This window comes from Corvus kubaryi, unplaced genomic scaffold (genome assembly GCF_017639235.1).
Source record: "Corvus kubaryi isolate FWS band 111438036 unplaced genomic scaffold, C.kubaryi_AGA036_p1.0 138, whole genome shotgun sequence".
Classification (NCBI taxonomy): Eukaryota; Metazoa; Chordata; class Aves; order Passeriformes; family Corvidae; genus Corvus; species Corvus kubaryi.
The window spans coordinates 10,305,590-10,322,886 of NW_024580672.1; the positions used below are offsets into that span (position 1 = coordinate 10,305,590).

The 17,297-nt window shown below is 64.4% G+C and overlaps 5 protein-coding genes across 8 annotated transcripts in view; 1 reads left to right on the forward strand and 4 right to left on the reverse strand.

Moving 5' to 3' along the window:
* Nucleotides 1-213, reverse strand: part of PI4K2A (phosphatidylinositol 4-kinase type 2 alpha) — a 7,792-nt gene extending 7,579 nt beyond the window's left edge. Inside the window, exon 1 of the mRNA XM_042019130.1 lies at nt 1-213. Within this exon, the coding sequence (XP_041875064.1) occupies nt 1-188 (188 nt within the window). The 5' untranslated portion in view covers nt 189-213.
* A 514-nt stretch (nt 214-727) lies between these two features.
* On the forward strand, nt 728-4,386 carry MORN4 (MORN repeat containing 4). Of its 3 annotated transcripts, none has more exons than XM_042019128.1 (5): nt 728-810; nt 2,446-2,543; nt 2,672-2,786; nt 2,872-2,981; nt 3,131-4,386. In XM_042019128.1, exons 2-5 carry the CDS (start codon nt 2,477-2,479, stop codon nt 3,277-3,279), a joined length of 441 nt encoding a protein of 146 aa, XP_041875062.1. In that variant the 5' UTR covers nt 728-810; nt 2,446-2,476; the 3' UTR covers nt 3,280-4,386. The 3 variants fall into 3 exon arrangements, with proteins under 3 accessions (XP_041875062.1, XP_041875061.1, XP_041875060.1); XM_042019127.1 differs by having other exon boundaries at nt 748-810; nt 1,897-2,543; XM_042019126.1 differs by lacking the exon at nt 728-810 and having other exon boundaries at nt 834-2,543.
* Nucleotides 4,387-4,459: 73 nt separating this feature from the next.
* On the reverse strand, nt 4,460-7,555 carry HOGA1 (4-hydroxy-2-oxoglutarate aldolase 1). The gene is made up of 7 exons (XM_042019117.1): nt 7,167-7,555; nt 6,454-6,582; nt 6,238-6,365; nt 5,990-6,124; nt 5,721-5,817; nt 5,466-5,599; nt 4,460-4,876 (listed from the first exon to the last, which is right to left on the reverse strand). Exons 1-7 carry the CDS (start codon nt 7,393-7,395, stop codon nt 4,727-4,729), a joined length of 1,002 nt encoding a protein of 333 aa, XP_041875051.1. The 5' UTR covers nt 7,396-7,555; the 3' UTR covers nt 4,460-4,726.
* Nucleotides 7,556-7,686: 131 nt separating this feature from the next.
* ANKRD2 (ankyrin repeat domain 2) lies at nt 7,687-12,042 on the reverse strand. Its single transcript, XM_042019120.1, has 9 exons — nt 10,736-12,042; nt 10,230-10,343; nt 9,989-10,150; nt 9,694-9,801; nt 9,419-9,517; nt 9,091-9,189; nt 8,864-8,962; nt 8,488-8,586; nt 7,687-8,398 (listed from the first exon to the last, which is right to left on the reverse strand). The coding sequence occupies exons 1-9, from the start codon at nt 10,796-10,798 to the stop codon at nt 8,294-8,296; spliced, it is 948 nt and encodes a 315-aa protein (XP_041875054.1). The 5' UTR covers nt 10,799-12,042; the 3' UTR covers nt 7,687-8,293.
* A 95-nt stretch (nt 12,043-12,137) lies between these two features.
* Nucleotides 12,138-17,291, reverse strand: UBTD1 (ubiquitin domain containing 1). 2 transcript variants are annotated; one of them, XM_042019123.1, is made up of 3 exons: nt 17,201-17,291; nt 13,179-13,406; nt 12,138-12,951 (listed from the first exon to the last, which is right to left on the reverse strand). In XM_042019123.1, the coding sequence occupies exons 1-3, from the start codon at nt 17,268-17,270 to the stop codon at nt 12,563-12,565; spliced, it is 687 nt and encodes a 228-aa protein (XP_041875057.1). In that variant the 5' UTR covers nt 17,271-17,291; the 3' UTR covers nt 12,138-12,562. The 2 variants fall into 2 exon arrangements, with proteins under 2 accessions (XP_041875057.1, XP_041875055.1); XM_042019121.1 differs by lacking the exon at nt 17,201-17,291 and adding an exon at nt 16,162-16,342.
* Nucleotides 17,292-17,297: the final 6 nt, after the last annotated feature.

Here is a 17,297-nt window from a genome sequence, read left to right on the forward strand (position 1 = left end):
GCCGCTGCCGGGCCCCGCGCCCCGCGCTCCAGCAGCGGCTGCCGCTCGCGGTCGCGGCCACCAGGGGAGCCGGGAGGGGAGGGCGGCGGGGGCGCGGCGGGCGGGAGGGCGCGCACGGCACCCCCCGGCAGCCCGTAGTCGGGGCCCTGCGCCCTCTCCGGCGACACCAGCGGGCTTGTCTCGTCCATCGCGCCGCCCGCCCGGCCCCGCCGTGCCGCCGCTGCCGCTTCCGCTTCCGTCCGCGTCACGGCCCATCCCCAGGGGCTGCTCCGCCCCCGCCACACCCCGTTGGCTGCTCCGTCCCCCGTCGCGCCACGCCCATCCCGGCCGCTCCGGCGGGAACTGCGGGGGCGGCTGCGGCCATGATACCGCTGGGGCGGGCTCGAAGGCTCTCGCGCCTCGCACCGTTCGTTCGGGGAGGCCAGGGTGTGTTCACTCCCCGTACACCCCCGCCGTGGCGGTTGGCGCCGGTGCCCCGCACAAAGATGGACGCGCTGGAGTGGCCGTGCCCATTGCTGCCCTTCACAAAGATGGCGGCAGGGCGAGGGCACCTCCCCTCTGCAGCCACGCCCAAGACGGAGAGCTCCTTGCCCCACACAAAGATGGCGACCGGCGAGGGCGTGCTGCGAAGCTGACCAATGAGCAGCCGCGTTGCTAGCGGTTGCCGTGGAGACAGCCAACGGCGAGCGGGGATGGACGCTGGCGGCGTGGCACCGCCCGGCAGGGCGGGGTGCTGGCAGGGGCGGTGGCCGCCACCGCCCCTCGGCGGGACGTGGTGGGAAGCGGTGTAGGCGGACAGCGCGGAGCCAGGTGAGCGCGGGCCGCGGGTTCCTGCGCCGCCCGCACTGCCCTCCCCGCTCCTGGGCACGCACCGGGCCCGTGAGCACCGCCACGCGTGTCCCGGTGGTGAGGCGTGCGTGTATCAGCCGTGGGTGCATGAACACACCGGGGTGTGGGTGCATCAGCCGTGGGTGCACGGACACAGCGGGGTGTGGGTGCACGGACACAGCGGGGTGTGGGTGCATCACCCGTGGGGACAGGGACACGACGGGATATTGGTACATCGCGGTGTGGTGCATCACCCGTGGGCGCGGTCACGCCCCCGGACACACTCTCCGGGTGGGGTGTGCGCGCATCCCCCGCGGGTGCTGCTACGGGCAGCACGTCCGTGCCTTTGCCCGGGGGTGTGTGGCTCAACGGGGTCGGGCACTCCTCGGCCCCTGTGCGGTTCGGGCTGTGCTGAGCGCGTTGCTCTGCTTGCGGCGGGCACGGTACGTGCAGGCTCTGGGTGGTGGGAGCCCAGCGCGGGCGGGTCCGGCTGCTGGCCAGGCTGGAGTGCTCGTGGGGGGGCTGTCGTCCGGGTGAAGTGTCACAGGCCGTGCTGGCCGAGTTCACAGCCCGCGGCAGCACCCTCTCCTCCGCCTGGCATGGCTGGGCAGGCTGCAGGCTGGGAGCCGGCGATGCGCTCCCCGTCCCTCCCATCAGCAGAGAGCACTGTTCAGTCGCTGTTCGCCTTCGCTGGGGCCGTTTCTCTGGACACAATGCCCTGGCAAGTTCCTGTTGTGCTCCCGAGTGCCGCATCCTGCTGGTTCGCGTGGTTCAGTACCCATCTCTTGGGTGATGCGCAGCCGGGTGTAAGCCCATAGACCCCGTTTGGAGGCGGGGAGCCCCTTCCCGTCACTGGCACTGCCTGAGCTGCACCGGCAGCTGCTGGTGAGGCAGCGCCCAGCCCACCTGCCTTCCCTGTGTGCTGGGGAGAGCTGTGCTGCGTGGCAGGGTTCTGTGAGATGTGCAGGGCTTCGGGGCCTGCTTGCTGTTGGCAGGCAGGTTTGCAAACCCTGGGTAGCTGAGCAAAGCCCTGAAGCCCCAGGATCCTATCTCTGCTGTCCCTCTTAGGAGGAGTGTCCACTCATCCCTGAGGGTGAACCAGGTCTGCCCATCCCATGCTGGATCTGGAAACCCCACAAGCTCTCTGTTCCCTCTCCTGAAGAACTGCCACTGAGCACAGCCCAGCAAGCATCTCCACTCCAAAACCCTCTTTTCTGCCTGGGACTGCCCCAGCAAAGCTGAGAGTGGCCCCTGGCCTGAGCCTGCACAGTGCAAGACCTCTGGGGTTCTGCTGGAGTGCCATGCCAGAGACAGCCAGTTCCTGCCACACTCCTCTTCCTGCCACTCACTCACATTTCACAGGGCTGTGACCCCCGTGGGCTCACATCTCCCTGAGCCCTGCAGTGGGCGGGCAGCAACCCGAACCTGGCAGCTGGGGTTTCAGAGCCTGGGCAGGGCAGCTGTGCTCCTGGGGTCACTTCCTCATCTGCGCTGTGCCCCAGCAGAGCTGTCCCCAGGGCAGACAGGCGCCTCTCTGCGAGCCCAGAGGATGCAAGGGCTCTGGGCAAGCCGGGCTGCTCTCCCTGCCCAGCAGCTCTCTGTGCCTCTCCCTGCCAGCTCTTGTCCTGCTGTGCCGAAGGCTGTTGCCATGACCCTCACCAAAGGCTCCTTCACCTACTCCAATGGGGAGGAGTACCGCGGCGAGTGGAAAGAAGGTGAGATGTGGCAGGAGGGGACGGTGCCACCCGTGCTGGGGTACAAGCAAACCCCACATCTCTGCCCAGCTCCACACTGGGGCAGGTCCTGCCTCTGTCCAGTGCTGCCCATTTCTGCTCTCACCTAGGTCGCAGGCATGGCATCGGGCAGCTGACGTTTTCTGATGGCACTACTTACGTGGGGCACTTTGAGAACGGGCTCTTCCACGGCTGCGGCGTGCTCACCTTCTCTGACGGCTCCAGGTGAGCACCCCACTCCTGCATACACCTCCTCAGGCATTCCCACTTGCCGTGGGGAGCAGCTGCCTCAGGACATCCTCCCACACAGGTATGAGGGGGAGTTTGTGCAGGGCAAGTTCAGTGGCGTTGGAGTCTTCACCCGCTGTGACAACATGACCTTTGAGGGCGAGTTCAAAGGCGGGCGCGTGTATGGCTTCGGTGAGTGCTGGTGGCATGGTGCAGGCATCGGCCCCTGCTCAGCACAGCCCCTTCCAGCATCTCCCACTTCGTCCCTCCTTCCCTGGCCCCATCTGCGGTCGGCGCGGCTCCCTGCCTCTTCACTTCCAGCCCTTCCCTCCCCTCCCCAGGTCTCCTGACCTTCCCCGATGGCTCCCACGGCGTGCCCCGCAACGAGGGCTTCTTTGAGAACAACAAGCTGCTGCGGCGGGAGAAGTGCACGGCCATCATCCAGAGGGCCCAGGGCGCCTCCAAGTCTGCCCACAGCCTGACAGCGTGATGGTGCCCCGCATCCCCTCCCACCAGAGCAGGGACCCCCCTACTTGGGCACTGGCTGGCCCTGCTGGCCCTGGAGAAGGGATGTGGCACTGCTGGGTGCCTCCCTGCCCTTCGTCCCCTCCAAGTGTCCTCCTGCCAACCCCTGCCGCTGGAGGGGATGGAACCCTCCGCTCTCCACCCAAGTGCCCTGGGGCAGCCGTGGTGCCTTCCCTTTCTGGCTGTAGCCCTGGCACTTGCTGGAGCAGCAGAAGGACAGTGTGACAGGGGCTTGGCCCCTCTGCCCCCCAGGAAGACTGTGGACCACTAGGGCTGCTAGCCAGTTGCAGAGGATGGAGCAGGGGGGTAGAGGCTGGTCTCTGACCCCACTGCCAGGGTGCCTTGGCTGGAAGCTGCTGACTGAACCACGTGCCCCCAGGGGGGTAGCTCCTGGCTCACTTTCTTGCCCTGGTCCGGAGGCAGGGTGGGCACCCCAGGCACCCTGTGGCCTGCACCCTCAGCTCTGGGTGACTGGCCATCTCCCTGTATGCCCAGGGTAGGGTGACGTTTTGTCCCCAAAGAACCCAGCTTGCTCTCAGGGCCAGCCAATGGGTTGTGCTCCCCTCATCCCTGTGCCAATGCACCCACCCACTGCCTTGGGGACATCAGCAGCAGCATCCCCACCAAGGGGGACTGGGGAGTACCCAGCCTGGCATGTGTCTGCTGCACTCTGGTGGAGATTGGTACAACGGTGAGCAAGGAGAAGGGTCAGCTGGAGCCTGGAATGAGGGACATGAGCAGGGCTGCGTGGGGTGCCAGGGCTGGAGCAGGGGGCCTGGGCAGGGCAGGAGGGGATAGAGGTATGGCGAAGGGGCAGGCAGGGGGCACACAGTTCCCCATCTTGCCCCCCACATGCGTCCTTCATCTCCCCATTACACGCTCACCTTCACCCCCGGTGCGGTCTGGCTGGCTGTGGCACAGGGGTCCCGGGAGCCCTCACCGCCCAGTGCAGGGCTGCAGGGGCTGTGCCCTCCCTGCCAGTCTCTGCCTGCACCGGGTCCCGTGCCTTGCTGTGACCCTGCCTTGTGCTGCTGCCTGCACAGGCCTCAGCTGAGTAAACCATGTTGCCAAACACCCGTGCCATGTTGTTTTTGCTGGGAGCAGAGACGGTGCGGGGGCCTTGCACAGACAAGACTGCAGACACAGAGAGGAGATGGCAAGTTTATTCATGGCACAAGGATCCACTCCTTCCCAGGTGAAGACAACAGGACCCTGGGGGCTGGCAGGGATACAGGCTGGCCTGGGGTTGCCCCCCTCTACCCACTCTGCCCAGGGCAGCCCTGTCCAACAGGAAAGACTAACAGGGGCGGCCTTCTCCTGGCCACCTCCCAATGTCCCCAGCATATCCCCAGTTCCCAGGGTCCCTGACTCCTGTACCTTCCTGGTGTGGAAAGGGGCAGATGGAGAACACCTCACAACCAGCCATTGGCACTGAAGGTGCTCTTCAGCTCTTCAGCCTGGGCAGGGCTCAGAGGGGCCAGGGGTGCGCGGCAGGGACCCCCATAGTAGCCAAACCACTCCATGGCCTTCTTCAGCCCCGGGATCCCGAACCGGCGGGTGACCTGTGGGAGGGAGGGAGGGCATGGGGGCTTTCTGGCTCCCATGGGCCAGCACGCTCTAGGGGCTCTGCTGTGCAGGCCCTGCTCTTCTGCTTGCCATCACTCCTGTCCTCCCTATGCAGGGCTGCAAGGCTGGCAAGGTGTGAAGTGGCTTCAGCACCCCATGAAGTGCCCACTGTGGGGTGAGGGTGCAGAGCACACCCACACAGGACTCTATGCAGGAGCTCTGTGGCACGTTGGGCTCTGCAGCAGGGACAGGCCACTCCACAGTGGGATGAGGGGCCCAGGAAGGAGCAGCTCTTCCCCCACACACACACTGCTGCCTATAAATAGTCAGCAAGGCTCTCACAGAGGGTCAGGTGGTGCCCAGTGCCAGTGGACAGGCTGTTCCTTAACGTGACAGGGCTGGCATTTCCCACCTTCTCACCTCCAGCCCATCTCGGCTCACTGGCCAGGTGCTGTGCCGTCCTATGCTCCTGAACCACCCCTCCACCCACTGCAGCCCCAGGGACTTCCATCCTTTGCCTCCCCCTGGCTCTGTCATAGCCTGGCACCCTCTCCCCTCAGCATCCGAGGGGCTCTGCCTGCTCACCGCCGTGTTGGGCTCAATGAGGCGGTGCTGCAGGTCACGGGCCTCCTGCCACCGGCCCTCGCGGCACAGGTGGTCCAGCTGGCACAACGGGTCACCCAGAACATTGGCGAGGGCACACACCCCCCCAGCGGCACCTAGAGACACCAGGACACATTGGCAGCCAGCTCAGCATGCTGTGCCTAGCCAGCACCTCCCGGTCCCTCCCCTGCCTCCCCCTGCCAGTGTCCCCAGGCCAGGATGGGCAGCTGCACCTACCCACAGCATAGCTCGCCAGCAGGAAGCCGGCTGATCCTGCCAGCACCTGGAAATCCTCCTGCCTTGTCTTGTGGACCATCAGCCCCATGCGGGTGATCTGGGGAGAGACATGCTATGCCCTGGGGCAGGCATCACCCTGTCCCCCTTGCTGCAGGGTGCCTGCTGGCAGCCCTGGGGTCCAGGGAAGGGCTGCAAGTCCCAGTTCCCCATTCCCAACTTAGGTCCAGGTTTGGTGGTAAGCAGCCCTGGGAAAGTCCTGTTCCACTCACGTCCCCACCGCTGTCCTTGATCCCAATGATGTTGGGGTGCTGAGCCAAGGTGATGACAGCGTCCATGGGCAGGTCCAGGCCAGTGTTGGCAGGGACACTGTAGAGCACCACCGGGATGGGGGATGCGTTGCCAACCTGCAGGCAGCCAGGCAGAGCTCAGTAGCTGGGGTGGGTTGGAGACACAGTGGACATGATCCCTCTCCTGCTGCCCCAGCTGCGGTTGCTGGCAGGCACTGGACGTGGCTCACCTCTGTGTAGTGATGGACCAGGGCAGCAGTGGTCATGGCACCCCGGTAATAGCAGGGTGTCACAACCAGCGCCACATCAGCCCCTGCCTCTGCCATGCTGACCGTCAGCTCGATGGTGGCCTGGGTGGCTGGGGAGGAGGCGGAAGGGTGAGGGGTGTTCCGGGGGGGACACATGCCCGCTGCACTGCCCCCCACACTGCCCACACAGGCACTCACATTCGCAGCCCGAGCCAGCCAGCAGCAAGCGGTCCCTGGGCAGAGCCTGGCGCACGCAGCTCACCACCTCCACCCTCTCGTGGGGTGCCAGGTATGGATACTCCCCATTGGAGCCCAGCACCACCAGTCCTGGAACACAAATATGGGGAGGGCAGGGCTCAGGCACAGGAGAAGGGTGCCAGGAATGTCAGGTATCCCCATTACTCTCACTCCCATCTTTGCTGCCGGCACCCAGGCAGAGCTCTGCAGTCCTCAGTGTGCCCTCTCTTGCCTAAATCCCTGCAGCCCTGGCCTCCTGGTCAGAAGAGAGGAGACTCTGGGGAGCACTGTTGTGAGGCTGCAACCTCTTTTGCAGCTCCTCTCCTATCATCTATCTGCCCTTGGCAATCGACAGATACATACCCCACGAATGTGTGAGTGTGCATGGGAGGGCAGTGCACAGGTTCAAGCCCGCACATGTGTGGAGCGGGTGTGCAAGCATGTGCTGGCGTGTGGCAGGGCTGTGCAAGGACACACACTTGTGCCCGGGCACGTGCCATGCAAGGGGCCCCAGGTGGGTGACCCGAGGGGTTGCCAGCCCCGGAGCGAAGTCCGGCTGGAGGCTGAGCACCCTTGGGAAGCTGGCAGGCTGCCTGCGTGCTGCTGCACAGCCTCTGTGGCAGGCAGGGATCTGACGGGAGCCTGCACGGAGAGGGACAGTGGGCAGCGCTTACCTCTGAAAGGGATGCTGGCGTAGCGGCGCAGGTTTCCCTCCAGCTGGGCATAGTCCACCTCCTGTGAGGGTGAGAAAGGGGTGGCGAGGGGTGGGAAGATGCCCCTGAGATCGAGTGAGGGCTCTGATCCCTGGGGGGTGCTGAGCCCCCGGCACTGCCTGGGGGCTGCCCACTGCAGAGCTGCCAGGGCAGGCCGGAGGGACGAGGTGAGGCGGCTGCTGAATGCCATGGTGGCTGGGTGCTGCTGCTGCCTGTGCTGTCTGCCTCGCCGAGGGGCTGTTAATGTTTGACAGGGCACGTGAGGGACCTGCAACCCTGCTGGGTAGATGACATGGGGGTGGTACCAGATGAGCTCAGGATGTTCTTCCCCCTTCAGGAGCTGGCTGCAGGAGCTCAGCACCCCTCCAGGTGAGCTTTGGCCACTCCAGTTGTGCTTTCCCTTCTGCTTGCCAACCCTGGCAGCTATCCCTCTGCCTCCTACAGGGCTGGGCTGCAAGGCCAGGGAGGGATCAGGCATCGCAAGCAGTCCCAGGGCTTTGGTCAGGGATCACCTGATCCAGCCGTCAGTGTAGGGTCTCCTGTAAACGGGTGAGTGTGAGCATTTCCATTTAGGGAGCATGTGTCCCAGCCTGAAAAGGGACCATATGTCCCCCAAGGGTGACTGCAGCAGGAAAGGCAGAAGAACAAGAAGCCATCCAACCCCACAGAGTGGCTGTCCAGCAGGGGTACAGCTGCTGCTCTCTGGCACAGGCCCAGCTTCCAGCACAGCATGGACTCAGGTTGAGCTGCCCTCCATGTATTTTTCCTTCCTGAGCTTGCCCAGGTGGGACTTTGAAGGACTGTGAGCAATCAGGGTGTCCTGCAGCGAGGAGTCCTGCCCTTGAACCACTTGTGTCACCAATACCTGAGTCCCTGTCATAGGAGGCAGGGCTCAACATGCTGCCAGATAAACCTGCTCCCAGGATAACCCATCTTCCCCAGGCGCATCAACCCTGGTGCAGGCTGCCCAACCTCACAGCCACCTGGAGCCAAATGCTGCTCTTTGCTGACTTTTATTGACACAGACAAGTCTTGTCTGGATCCTGCTGCTTGGAGCTGAGCCCAGCTCTGGTCCCTGCTTGGTGCCATCATGCAGGGACCTCCATCTCCCCCTGCGGCTGCTCCTTGGTCTCCAGCGCCTGGCGTGTGTCCACCTGCCACTGCTGCACCAGGTCTGTCGGGGTCTTGCCAGCCTGCAAGAGTGGGCAGAGAGAGGCTGGGCACAGGGTGGTGTGACATGGTGGGGCAGCAAATAGCCTCAGAGGTGCCCCCCCATGCTCACCTCATTCTTGGCCATCATGTCAGCCCCGTGCAGGATCAGCATTTTGATGATCTTGTAGCGACTGAGCCGTGTGGCATCATGCAGCGCTGTGTCGCCTTCCTGTGAGAGACACAGCTTCACTGGAGATCGTGGTCCAGGGACAGGGACCCTCTGCCTGCCCCAAGCACTGCTCCCCAGCTCCCAGCACACCAACCTCCACCAGGACAAGGGGGACTGTGCCTGTCCCAGACCTGGCTATGGCTGCAGCCACCCTGGGGCAGGGATGTGTGTGTCCAGATATGCCCCACTGTGGGTGCTGGAAGCCCTTGGAGGGGTCAACAAAGGGAGGGGGATCTGTGTTGCGACCCAGTGATGCCTGCATGACTGCAGCACTCACCCTGTCTGAGGCATTGATATCCACCCCACAGTGGATGAGATGCTCCACAATGTCAAGGTGTCCGGTTCGGGTGGCCACATGAAGGGGTGTGCTGAGCAGCTTGAGGGGGGATGAGATGGACATCAGGGGGGATCAGCACCCACACCTGCTAACCCAACACAGGGTCAGCTCTGGTATGCCAGGGTATGCTCCTGCCCCAACCCTGTGATCTGCTCTGCCCTGCTCACCTTGTCCTTCACATTGAGGTCTGCCCCACGGTCTTGCAGCAGCTTGACAGCATCCAGGTGCCCACCCCGGCAGGCCCAGTGCACGGCGGTGCAGTCCAGCTGGACATACAGTGCTGTGTCATGGTGGGGGACACCCCTACCCTGTGTCTGTCCCCTGCCCCAGCAGGTCCCCGTGCTCGAGCTGAACTGGCAGAGCCCTGCCTGTAGCCACCTCCGTGATGGGGACAGCACTGCCCCACTGCAGGGTCCCCAATATTGCTGTAGTTCTGGCTGCACCACACCCAGATGCTCAGACCAGCATGCAGCTGGAAGCAGGATCCAGCCTCACCCGGTCCCTGAAGTCAACAGTGGCCCCACTGTCCAGCAGCTTCTGCAGGATTTCCATGTGTCCCTCCAGTGAGGAGCGGTGCAGGGCTGTGCGGTGGAACTGCGGGACAGGGCAGCACATTGGTGGACAGATGCATCTTCCCTGGCCCAGTCTGGTTGTACTCCAGCCCTGTCCCAGGGATCTCAGCCCTTGCCCACAGGCACAGTGGGGCATGGCTGCAGGATACGGTGGCATGGCACAGGCAGGGGACAGCCAGTGGCTGCCAGGAAAGCTACCTCATCACATGTGTCGGGGGAGCCACCATCTGCCAGAAACTTCTCAATGACGTGCATCTTGCCCTGGACAGCAGCTCGCAGGAAGGTCTCTGGCTCCACAGGACCCTCCTGGTAATGGGACAGGCTCAGGGCTGGGGCAGCACAGGGGTGCAGGAGAGGGGACAACATGGGGGCCCCCTGCCCTGCTTCCCCAGGGAGGTCTCTGGCTGGCAGAGTGACCCGGGGGCTGGCCTGTGGGTGGCCCAGTCGCTATCCCAGCAGCCCCCCTCCCGCATCTTGGGACCCCCTGACGTACAATCTCCAGGGGCTCAGGTGGCGGGGTGGGCTCGGGGGTGGCTGCCCGCTCTGCCCGGCGCTGCCGGCGCTGCTTGCGGAGCTCGATGAGTCGTTGGATGCTGCCCACGTCGATGATCTCCCGCCTCAGATCCACTGAACTCCTCCGCACCCTCTCCTGGCCCTGGTGAGCACACACAGTCCCCCGTTTGACTTCTGTGCGACCAGCCACCCCTGGCCACCCCGCACCCCAACCCACTCACCTTGATGGCCTCAAGGCCCCTGTTCCTGGGGCCACAGCGTTTCTCCTCCTCCAGCTCAGGTGTGTTCATACGCTCCACGGCCGGCGGCTCCCGTGCACCATCCCCTTTGAGTTTCTGCACAGGCACAGCAGGTGCTGCAGGGTCTTGGCTGGCCACAGAGCAGCCCCACTGCCTCCATGCCCAGCCTGCCGGGGGAGGTGGCTCTGCGCGGGGCTCCCAGCTCGCCGCTGAGGTCTACAGGGGTGCCTGGCAGGTCTTGGGCTTGCACTTGCCTCCTCACCCTGCTCGGTAAGCTGGGCACCTGCTTGCTGCTCAGCTCTGCCCCATGGGCTAGAGCTGCTGGGTTGGGAACCTGATCCCCCTGAGAGCCCTTGGACACCTTGCTATATCCCCCAGGACGGCAAGGTCGGTGCCAGCCTCCTCACATCGGAGTCCCTAAGGATGGACACAGTGCAATGGGGGTTCCTACTAGAGCCCAGGAAGGTCCCCCTGCCCTATGGACCCACCTCCTCCTCCTCTGCCAGCTTCTGCTCAATGAGCTCCTTGGCCCGTTCCACATCCAGCTCCATGTCTGCCCGCAGTGCACAGTCCTGCGCAGGATGTGTCCTCCTCTCCTTGCTACCACAGGCAGGGAGTGCCCAGTCCTGGCTCCTGATGCTGCCGGCGGCTTCGCTGGCCTTGGGGCTTTATGCTGCTGGCCCCTCTGTCCCACAGTCCAAGGGCACCAACAGCTGTGGCTGCTCCACATGACTGGGGCAGCTTTGCCATGAGCTCACCCGCCTGCTTTCTGGTGGCCCTGACTCACCTCTCCAGCCCCACACCGTCTTAAAGAGAACCAACCCCCCCCCACCCTGGGTTGACCAGGACACCTGTGCTTGTTATGGGGAGCTGGGGTGTGCAGAACCTGTGACAGCCAGTCAAGAGAGGCTCAGCAGAGCAGGGACACGATCCAGGGCCATCCCACAGGCATGGCACCTATGCCTGTGCCACCGACCCTGGACAAGCAAGATGCTCCCATTGCTCCCATCACCCCATCTCTGTGCAACCAGATGCTGCAGTAGCCACCAACACAGCCTGAGGCTCCCTGGCACCTTTGGCAGGAAGGGGGCCTGCCCACCCCAAAGAGGCAATGGGTCCTCTCAAGCCTCTCAGCCAGCAGCAGGCAGCATGAGATGCCAGGAGTCACGGCCCCTCTGTGCAGCTTTAGAGGATGACCTCAGGTGTGGAACGTTCCGAGCAGCCCTGCCAGGGTCCCCGTGGCTGCCTGGCCTCCCTCACTGCACATGGCAGCCTGGCAGCAGGAGACTGGCCTCACGTGGGGCCAACAGGCAGAGCCAGCAGCTATTCCCGGCAGCAGGAACATTGTTCAAATCTCCTGAGCACTCCCCCCTTGTAAAATGAGGCCAACACTGCCCTGTGCCAGGACAGTTAATGCGCTGGGCACTGTCCACCAGCACAGGACCCGGGGGAGGAACAGACAGCCACATCACTGTTACCCTCCTGGGCAGTTCCCAGGGCCATCCTTGGGTGCCCTGTCCCATGGGTGCCACAGCAGAAAGATGCTGTTTTCACCAGGGCAGGCCATGGTGGCCATGAAGGTCATCTTGGGACTTTTCCCCTCCACGGACTGTCCCACCTAGCTCAAGGGCAGACATAGGCTTAAATCTCCAGAGGGGAAGCACCAGGAAAGGGAGGTGGTGACCCCACACTGAGAAGCAGCCGGAATGACAATGGGTCAATGCTGGTAATGCTGGGAAAGGGTCCTGGCAGGCAACCAACCAGGGCCGGCAGGACAGGGTCAGGGTGGCACTAGGGAACAAAGCTGAGTTGTCCAGGCTACCCTTGGCCACCCTGTGCCCATTCTGACATGGGAGTAGATATAGGACAAGCACAGGGACCTCTCGTGGCTATGGGTTACAGCCCCCTCCAGCCTGTCCCCAAGGCCAGACGAAGGATGAAAAGGCTTTATTGATAAATACAGACTATGTACAGAGGGGAGACATCTCCACCCAGCCCAGCACCCCATGGGTCTCCTGGCCAGGGGAAGCCAGAGCCCAGTGGGTCACAGTCTCTCCCTGCTGGCACAGCCTGGCAGAGGAGCCCCAGCCCCAGAGACATTTGGTCTCGAACCTCCTGCAGCAAACACGGCGCCTGCCCGTGTCCCCAGCCAAGGGGAGCCACCACGGTGGCACAGCCCCATGCAGACCTTTCTGGGCAGCCTCAGGGGGGAGCAGGAGTGGCTCCAGATGCGTTGGAACACAGCACAGGGAATCCCCAGATGTGCCACTGTACCCCAGACCCCTGCCATCTCCCCTCAACCAGTAGGGGGTGGCTCAGTTCCTGGGTGGGAGGGGCTGATTGACAATCACTTGCACAACAAAATCCTTCTGGATCTTGGTCTCCTGCAGTCGTGTGCGGTCAGTGAGCAGCTTGCCTGAGAAGAACCACCGCTGCCAGGCCAGGTCAATGCCCTCCTGCGCCTGCAGCTGCTTCTTCAGCTGCCCGATGGTGTCACTCATGCTGGCGCTGAGCCGCAGGTCCTTGCCGGTGGAGAGGCGCACCTTGAGGGCGAACTCCCGCCGGGTGTTGGGCAGAGGCTCCACTGGTTCCACCGCCGCCTCCTCCTCGCTCCGCTCCAGGATCAGGTTGACGGGGGGCGCAAGGCAGTAGACGGGCAGCTGGTACCGGTTGCCCAGCTCATCATAGCACTCCGTCAGGGACCCTGGGGACAGCAGGATGAGATGCTAAGAGTGGGCATCCCCATGGACCACCCAAATGTGGACAGAGCCACCCTAAGCAGTGTGGCACAGCCTGCCTTGCTCCCCTTGGCTGGGCTGAGCTCTGGATAGCAGGTTGGAGCCCCTTTCTACTCCAGCCTAGGACTCCTGTGTGCCCAGATATGGGGCACTCAGCACACACCCCACCCAAACCCCCAGTGCTGACCCTCACCATGGGGCAGGGTGATGCTGGCTCCATCGAGGATGGCCTGGGCCAGGCTGTGGTCATTGGCTTCTACAGCATAGGCAGCTGCCTTCAGGGCATCCCAGATCTCCTTGCGGCCTTCAAAGGCGGGTGCCGTGTCCCAAAACTCGTCCCGCTTGCTGCGCAGCTGCCCGTCTGTCATGGGGTAGTCGCTCTTCCACTTGGGACACTCCTTCTTCAGGGGCTCATTGCGGCCTGAGGAGGGGGAGATATTCAGCCAAAGGACAGGGTTCCCCCTTGGGCCCTGAGTCCCCCACCTGCCCACACCCACAGGTTCTTCCTGGGGACTTCCTGCACCTCAGCGAGGGTCTGAGGGATCACCCTGCCCAGTGAAGAACAGTCCCCAATGCAGCAAGGGGGAACTGGGCTAAAGCTAGCCCTGCCCAAGATCCCACTGGCCCCACAGCAGTTGCTCCCCCAAGTGACACCCTTTGCCCTCAGAGGGGCCAAGGGCTCTTGCTTCCATGTTAGGGGGATCAGTCGCTGCCCTGTGGGGCGGCCACAGGGCCTCGGGGCCCTTTGAGGCAGAGCAGTATTTATAGCTTGGGGAATTAGCCAGGAAATAAGCTGGTGAGTTGGAACAAGAAGGGGATTACAAAGGCTGAGCTGCAGCAAAGGGGGGGTCAGGACTTCACTGTCCCCTCTGCCCACCCCAGGATGACAGGGACCAGCTGCAGGCAAGACAGCAGGCACACAGCGTCCTGGGCATCAGGGGGACAGAGGGCACTACTGCCAGACTGCAGCTGTCCCAGCAACGGGCTGAACTGAGCTGGCTCTCCACAAAACAGCCCCCAGACATGTCCCCGCAGCCCTTCAGCAGCCAGCATTGCCCAGGGATCTGAGCCATGCCAGTGCCAGTCCCACACCACCATGCCCTCACTACACTGGGCTTTGGCCCTGTGGGAACAGCCCTGTCCCATTGGCCCCATGGCCAGGCTGGACACGTGAGGCAGGAAGGAGCTGTCACTCCCAGCTGAGCTGAGGACAATGAATGATAACAGCTCCTTCCTGTCACCCCTCTCCCTGAGCTGGCCAGACGGCCCCCTTCCTGTGGGGACAGGACGAGGGTAAAGTGAGGCTCCAGCTGGGCAGGAAGATGCCCGTGCCCACACAGTGACCTGTCAGGCAAGGTGATGCCACACACCCCAGCCACTGGAGACAGCCACCACTGCCAGCTGTGGGCTGAGCCAAGTTCCCCAGACAGCTGTTTCTGAGCAAGTGTGTGGTGACACAAGGCACTACACGACCTTTATGATTGTACCAGCCCTGCCTCACCCTACCCAAGACCACTGGAGCCGGCATAGCATCTGCTTCCCAGCAAGCACCCACCTCAAGGATCCCCAAGGGGCACAGGTGCTCAGCTACCTCAGGGCTGGGCGCTGAGCATCCCTGGGAGGCAGCATCCTGCCCACATCCCTGGAGGAGCAAGGGCAGCCGGCTACAGCCAGTGCTGCCGATTCAGCAGTCACGGTGCTGGGCCAGAGGGATTTGCAGCACCACAGGACACAGCAAGGTCAGAGGCAACACCTGCCCCAGGAGGGCAGTGGAGAAGTGTCCAGAGCCAGCCTGAAGGACATATCTGGGACCATGTCCCTACCTTGCTGTGGCCAGTGGGCTGGGGCACGTGTCATCACAGGACTCCTGGCCAGCACTCCCAGCCAGCGCCATTCCCCCAGCTCTGCTTGCAACAAAGGGAAGAGGCTGGCCTGGGGAGGCAGCAGGATCAGAGCTGTGGGGGTCAGCTGTTGCAGAGAGCAGGGGCAGGCTGTGGCTGCCTCGTGTGTACAGGCGTGCCCAGCAGCCTTGCCCAGGTAGGCAGGGGCTTAAGCCTCGTCTATTTATTGCTACCGCCCAGCCGGGCCAGCACCTTCTAATCACCTCCTGCTGCTCTATTCCTGGCCCTTTGTGCAACTCTCCATGGCAGCACCACCAGACAGGTCCATCCGCTCGCTGTGCCCGGACTCGAGCCAACAGGATCTGGCTGGCAGCCTGCCTGCCTCCTGCCCTGTACCTGCAGCACCCTGCCCGTGGCTCAGCCCCCCGGGGTGGCCTGGTGAGGGACCCCCAGGCACGAGGATGTGACCTGAAGGCTTCCCTGCCCTGGGGCTTGCTCCCTGTCTGCAGGAGCCTCAGGCAGCCCCAGCTGACAGGTCCTGGAGGCCCTGAAGAAGACATCAGCCAGATGGCACACACCACTGCTTCCAGCAGTGCTGGCTGGTCCGCTCCCGAGCCAGGCAGGGCTGGGATGCTGCATGCCATGGGCATCCCCAGCTCCTGCTGCGGTAAGCTGGCCACCCCAGAGACAATGCTGTCACCTGCTGCTGGGAGCCCTGGCAGGACCCCTCTACAGGGGGTCACAACAGGCCCCAGCCAGGGCAGGAGCTGGCCAGGCTGCTTTGCAGGGCCCCTGTGACAGCAGAGGTGGGCAGGAAGAGCCCCCCTCCCTGCTGACAGCAGGTCCTCATGTACTAGGATCTGCTGGCCCAGGGCAGTGTCCCCATACTGCTGGTGAGGGCAGCTGTAGCCTTGCTTCATCCTCCACCACCTGCTGAGCAGTTCCCATGGGCTGGTGGCACCATGCAAGCAAAGGCAGGAACCAGCCAGGGCACCTGGCACAAGGGACAGCCCTGCTCTCCCGGGAAGGGACACACTGAAAGAAAGCAGCAACAGCAACTGCTGGCAGTGTACGAGGAAGGGACCATGACCCATCACAGGAGAGCAAGTGGGGATGGAGACACAGGCTCTGCAGCCAGCTGCTGCCTGGCACAGGAGGGGATCACACAGATCCAGATGTTGGGATCTGACCCCACCCCCTCTCACAGCAGCCTGAGCTACGAAGCAGCGGCCTCACATCCCGCCAAGCTGAGGGAACAGTCAGCCAGGGACCCGAGGCCTCACTGATGCCCGCAAGAAGGCACTCCTGGGGGGCAAAGTGTGCCGGGTGGCTTACCATACCAGCAGGGCATCCCCGGGGCAGGCTGGCACACCTGCAGCCCCGCGCGGTGGAGGCGGCTGCCCACGGCACGGGCACAGCCCAGCCCGGCTGCCACGGCACCCTGCACGTGCTGCCGGAGCAGCGGGCACCTTCCCACGGAGAACGTCCTTCCCTCCTTCATCCCAGCTGCGGGCGAGGACCAGGGCGTCCCGTCCCGGGCACACGCTTCCTGCCCCTCCTCTCCCACCGCCCACTACCGCTCTGGCATAAACACGGTAATTACCGGCTGCGACGGCACCGGTCGGGAGGCGGCAAGGGAAAGGCGTGATTCATCCTACCAGCCCACGGCTTCTCTGCCGAAATTCCACCGTACCCATCCCCACGGCCCCCGGGACCCTCCGGGATGGCATCACGGGGAAGCGCCTCATGGCACCCGAGTATTCGGCTACCGGTAACTCCGGGGGACCGCGGGGCTGCACCAGCCCCCCTGGGCCGCCGCTGCTCCCCCGGACCGGCAGCCGCCCCCTGTCCGACCCACATCTCCCGAAGCCCCGGGGCAGCGGGGACGGGGTCGCGCCCGCCGGCAGCAGCCCGGTGTACGGGGCAGCACCGATCCCGAGCAGGCAGGACCCTGCCGTTCGCAGGACGCGCCGTGCCGGGGGACGCTTCCGAGCGCAGACCGGGAGCACCCGCCACCCTGCAGTCCCCCCAGGACACCACCTTCCCGGGAGGAGCCGGGAACTGGCAGGGCTCAGCTGGACGCGCTGCGCACCCCAGCCCTTATCCCGCAAAGCCTCCGGGGCGCCGGGACGGGAGCCGCGGTGCCCGCCCGCTCCCGAGGCCGCGCGCCGAACCGGGACCCCCGGGGTCCGGGAACCCCGAGAGCGCAGTGTGACTCCTGGGGTTGTGCGAGGGGGGAGTCCTCCCGTGGCGGACTGCGCTCCTCCGGTGCCCACGTTCCTCCCGCGCCACCCCCAGGGGGACACGGGACCCCCCTCCCCGCCCCGGTGACCGCGATCGCGTGGGTGCCCCAGCCAGGACGACCCCCGCTCACCTGCTCGCTTGCGGGCGTTGCCGCCGGCGGCGGGCCGCTCCCGGCGCTGCCGCCCCACGCAGCCGCCCATGGCGGGGCCGACCGGCGGCGCTCGGCA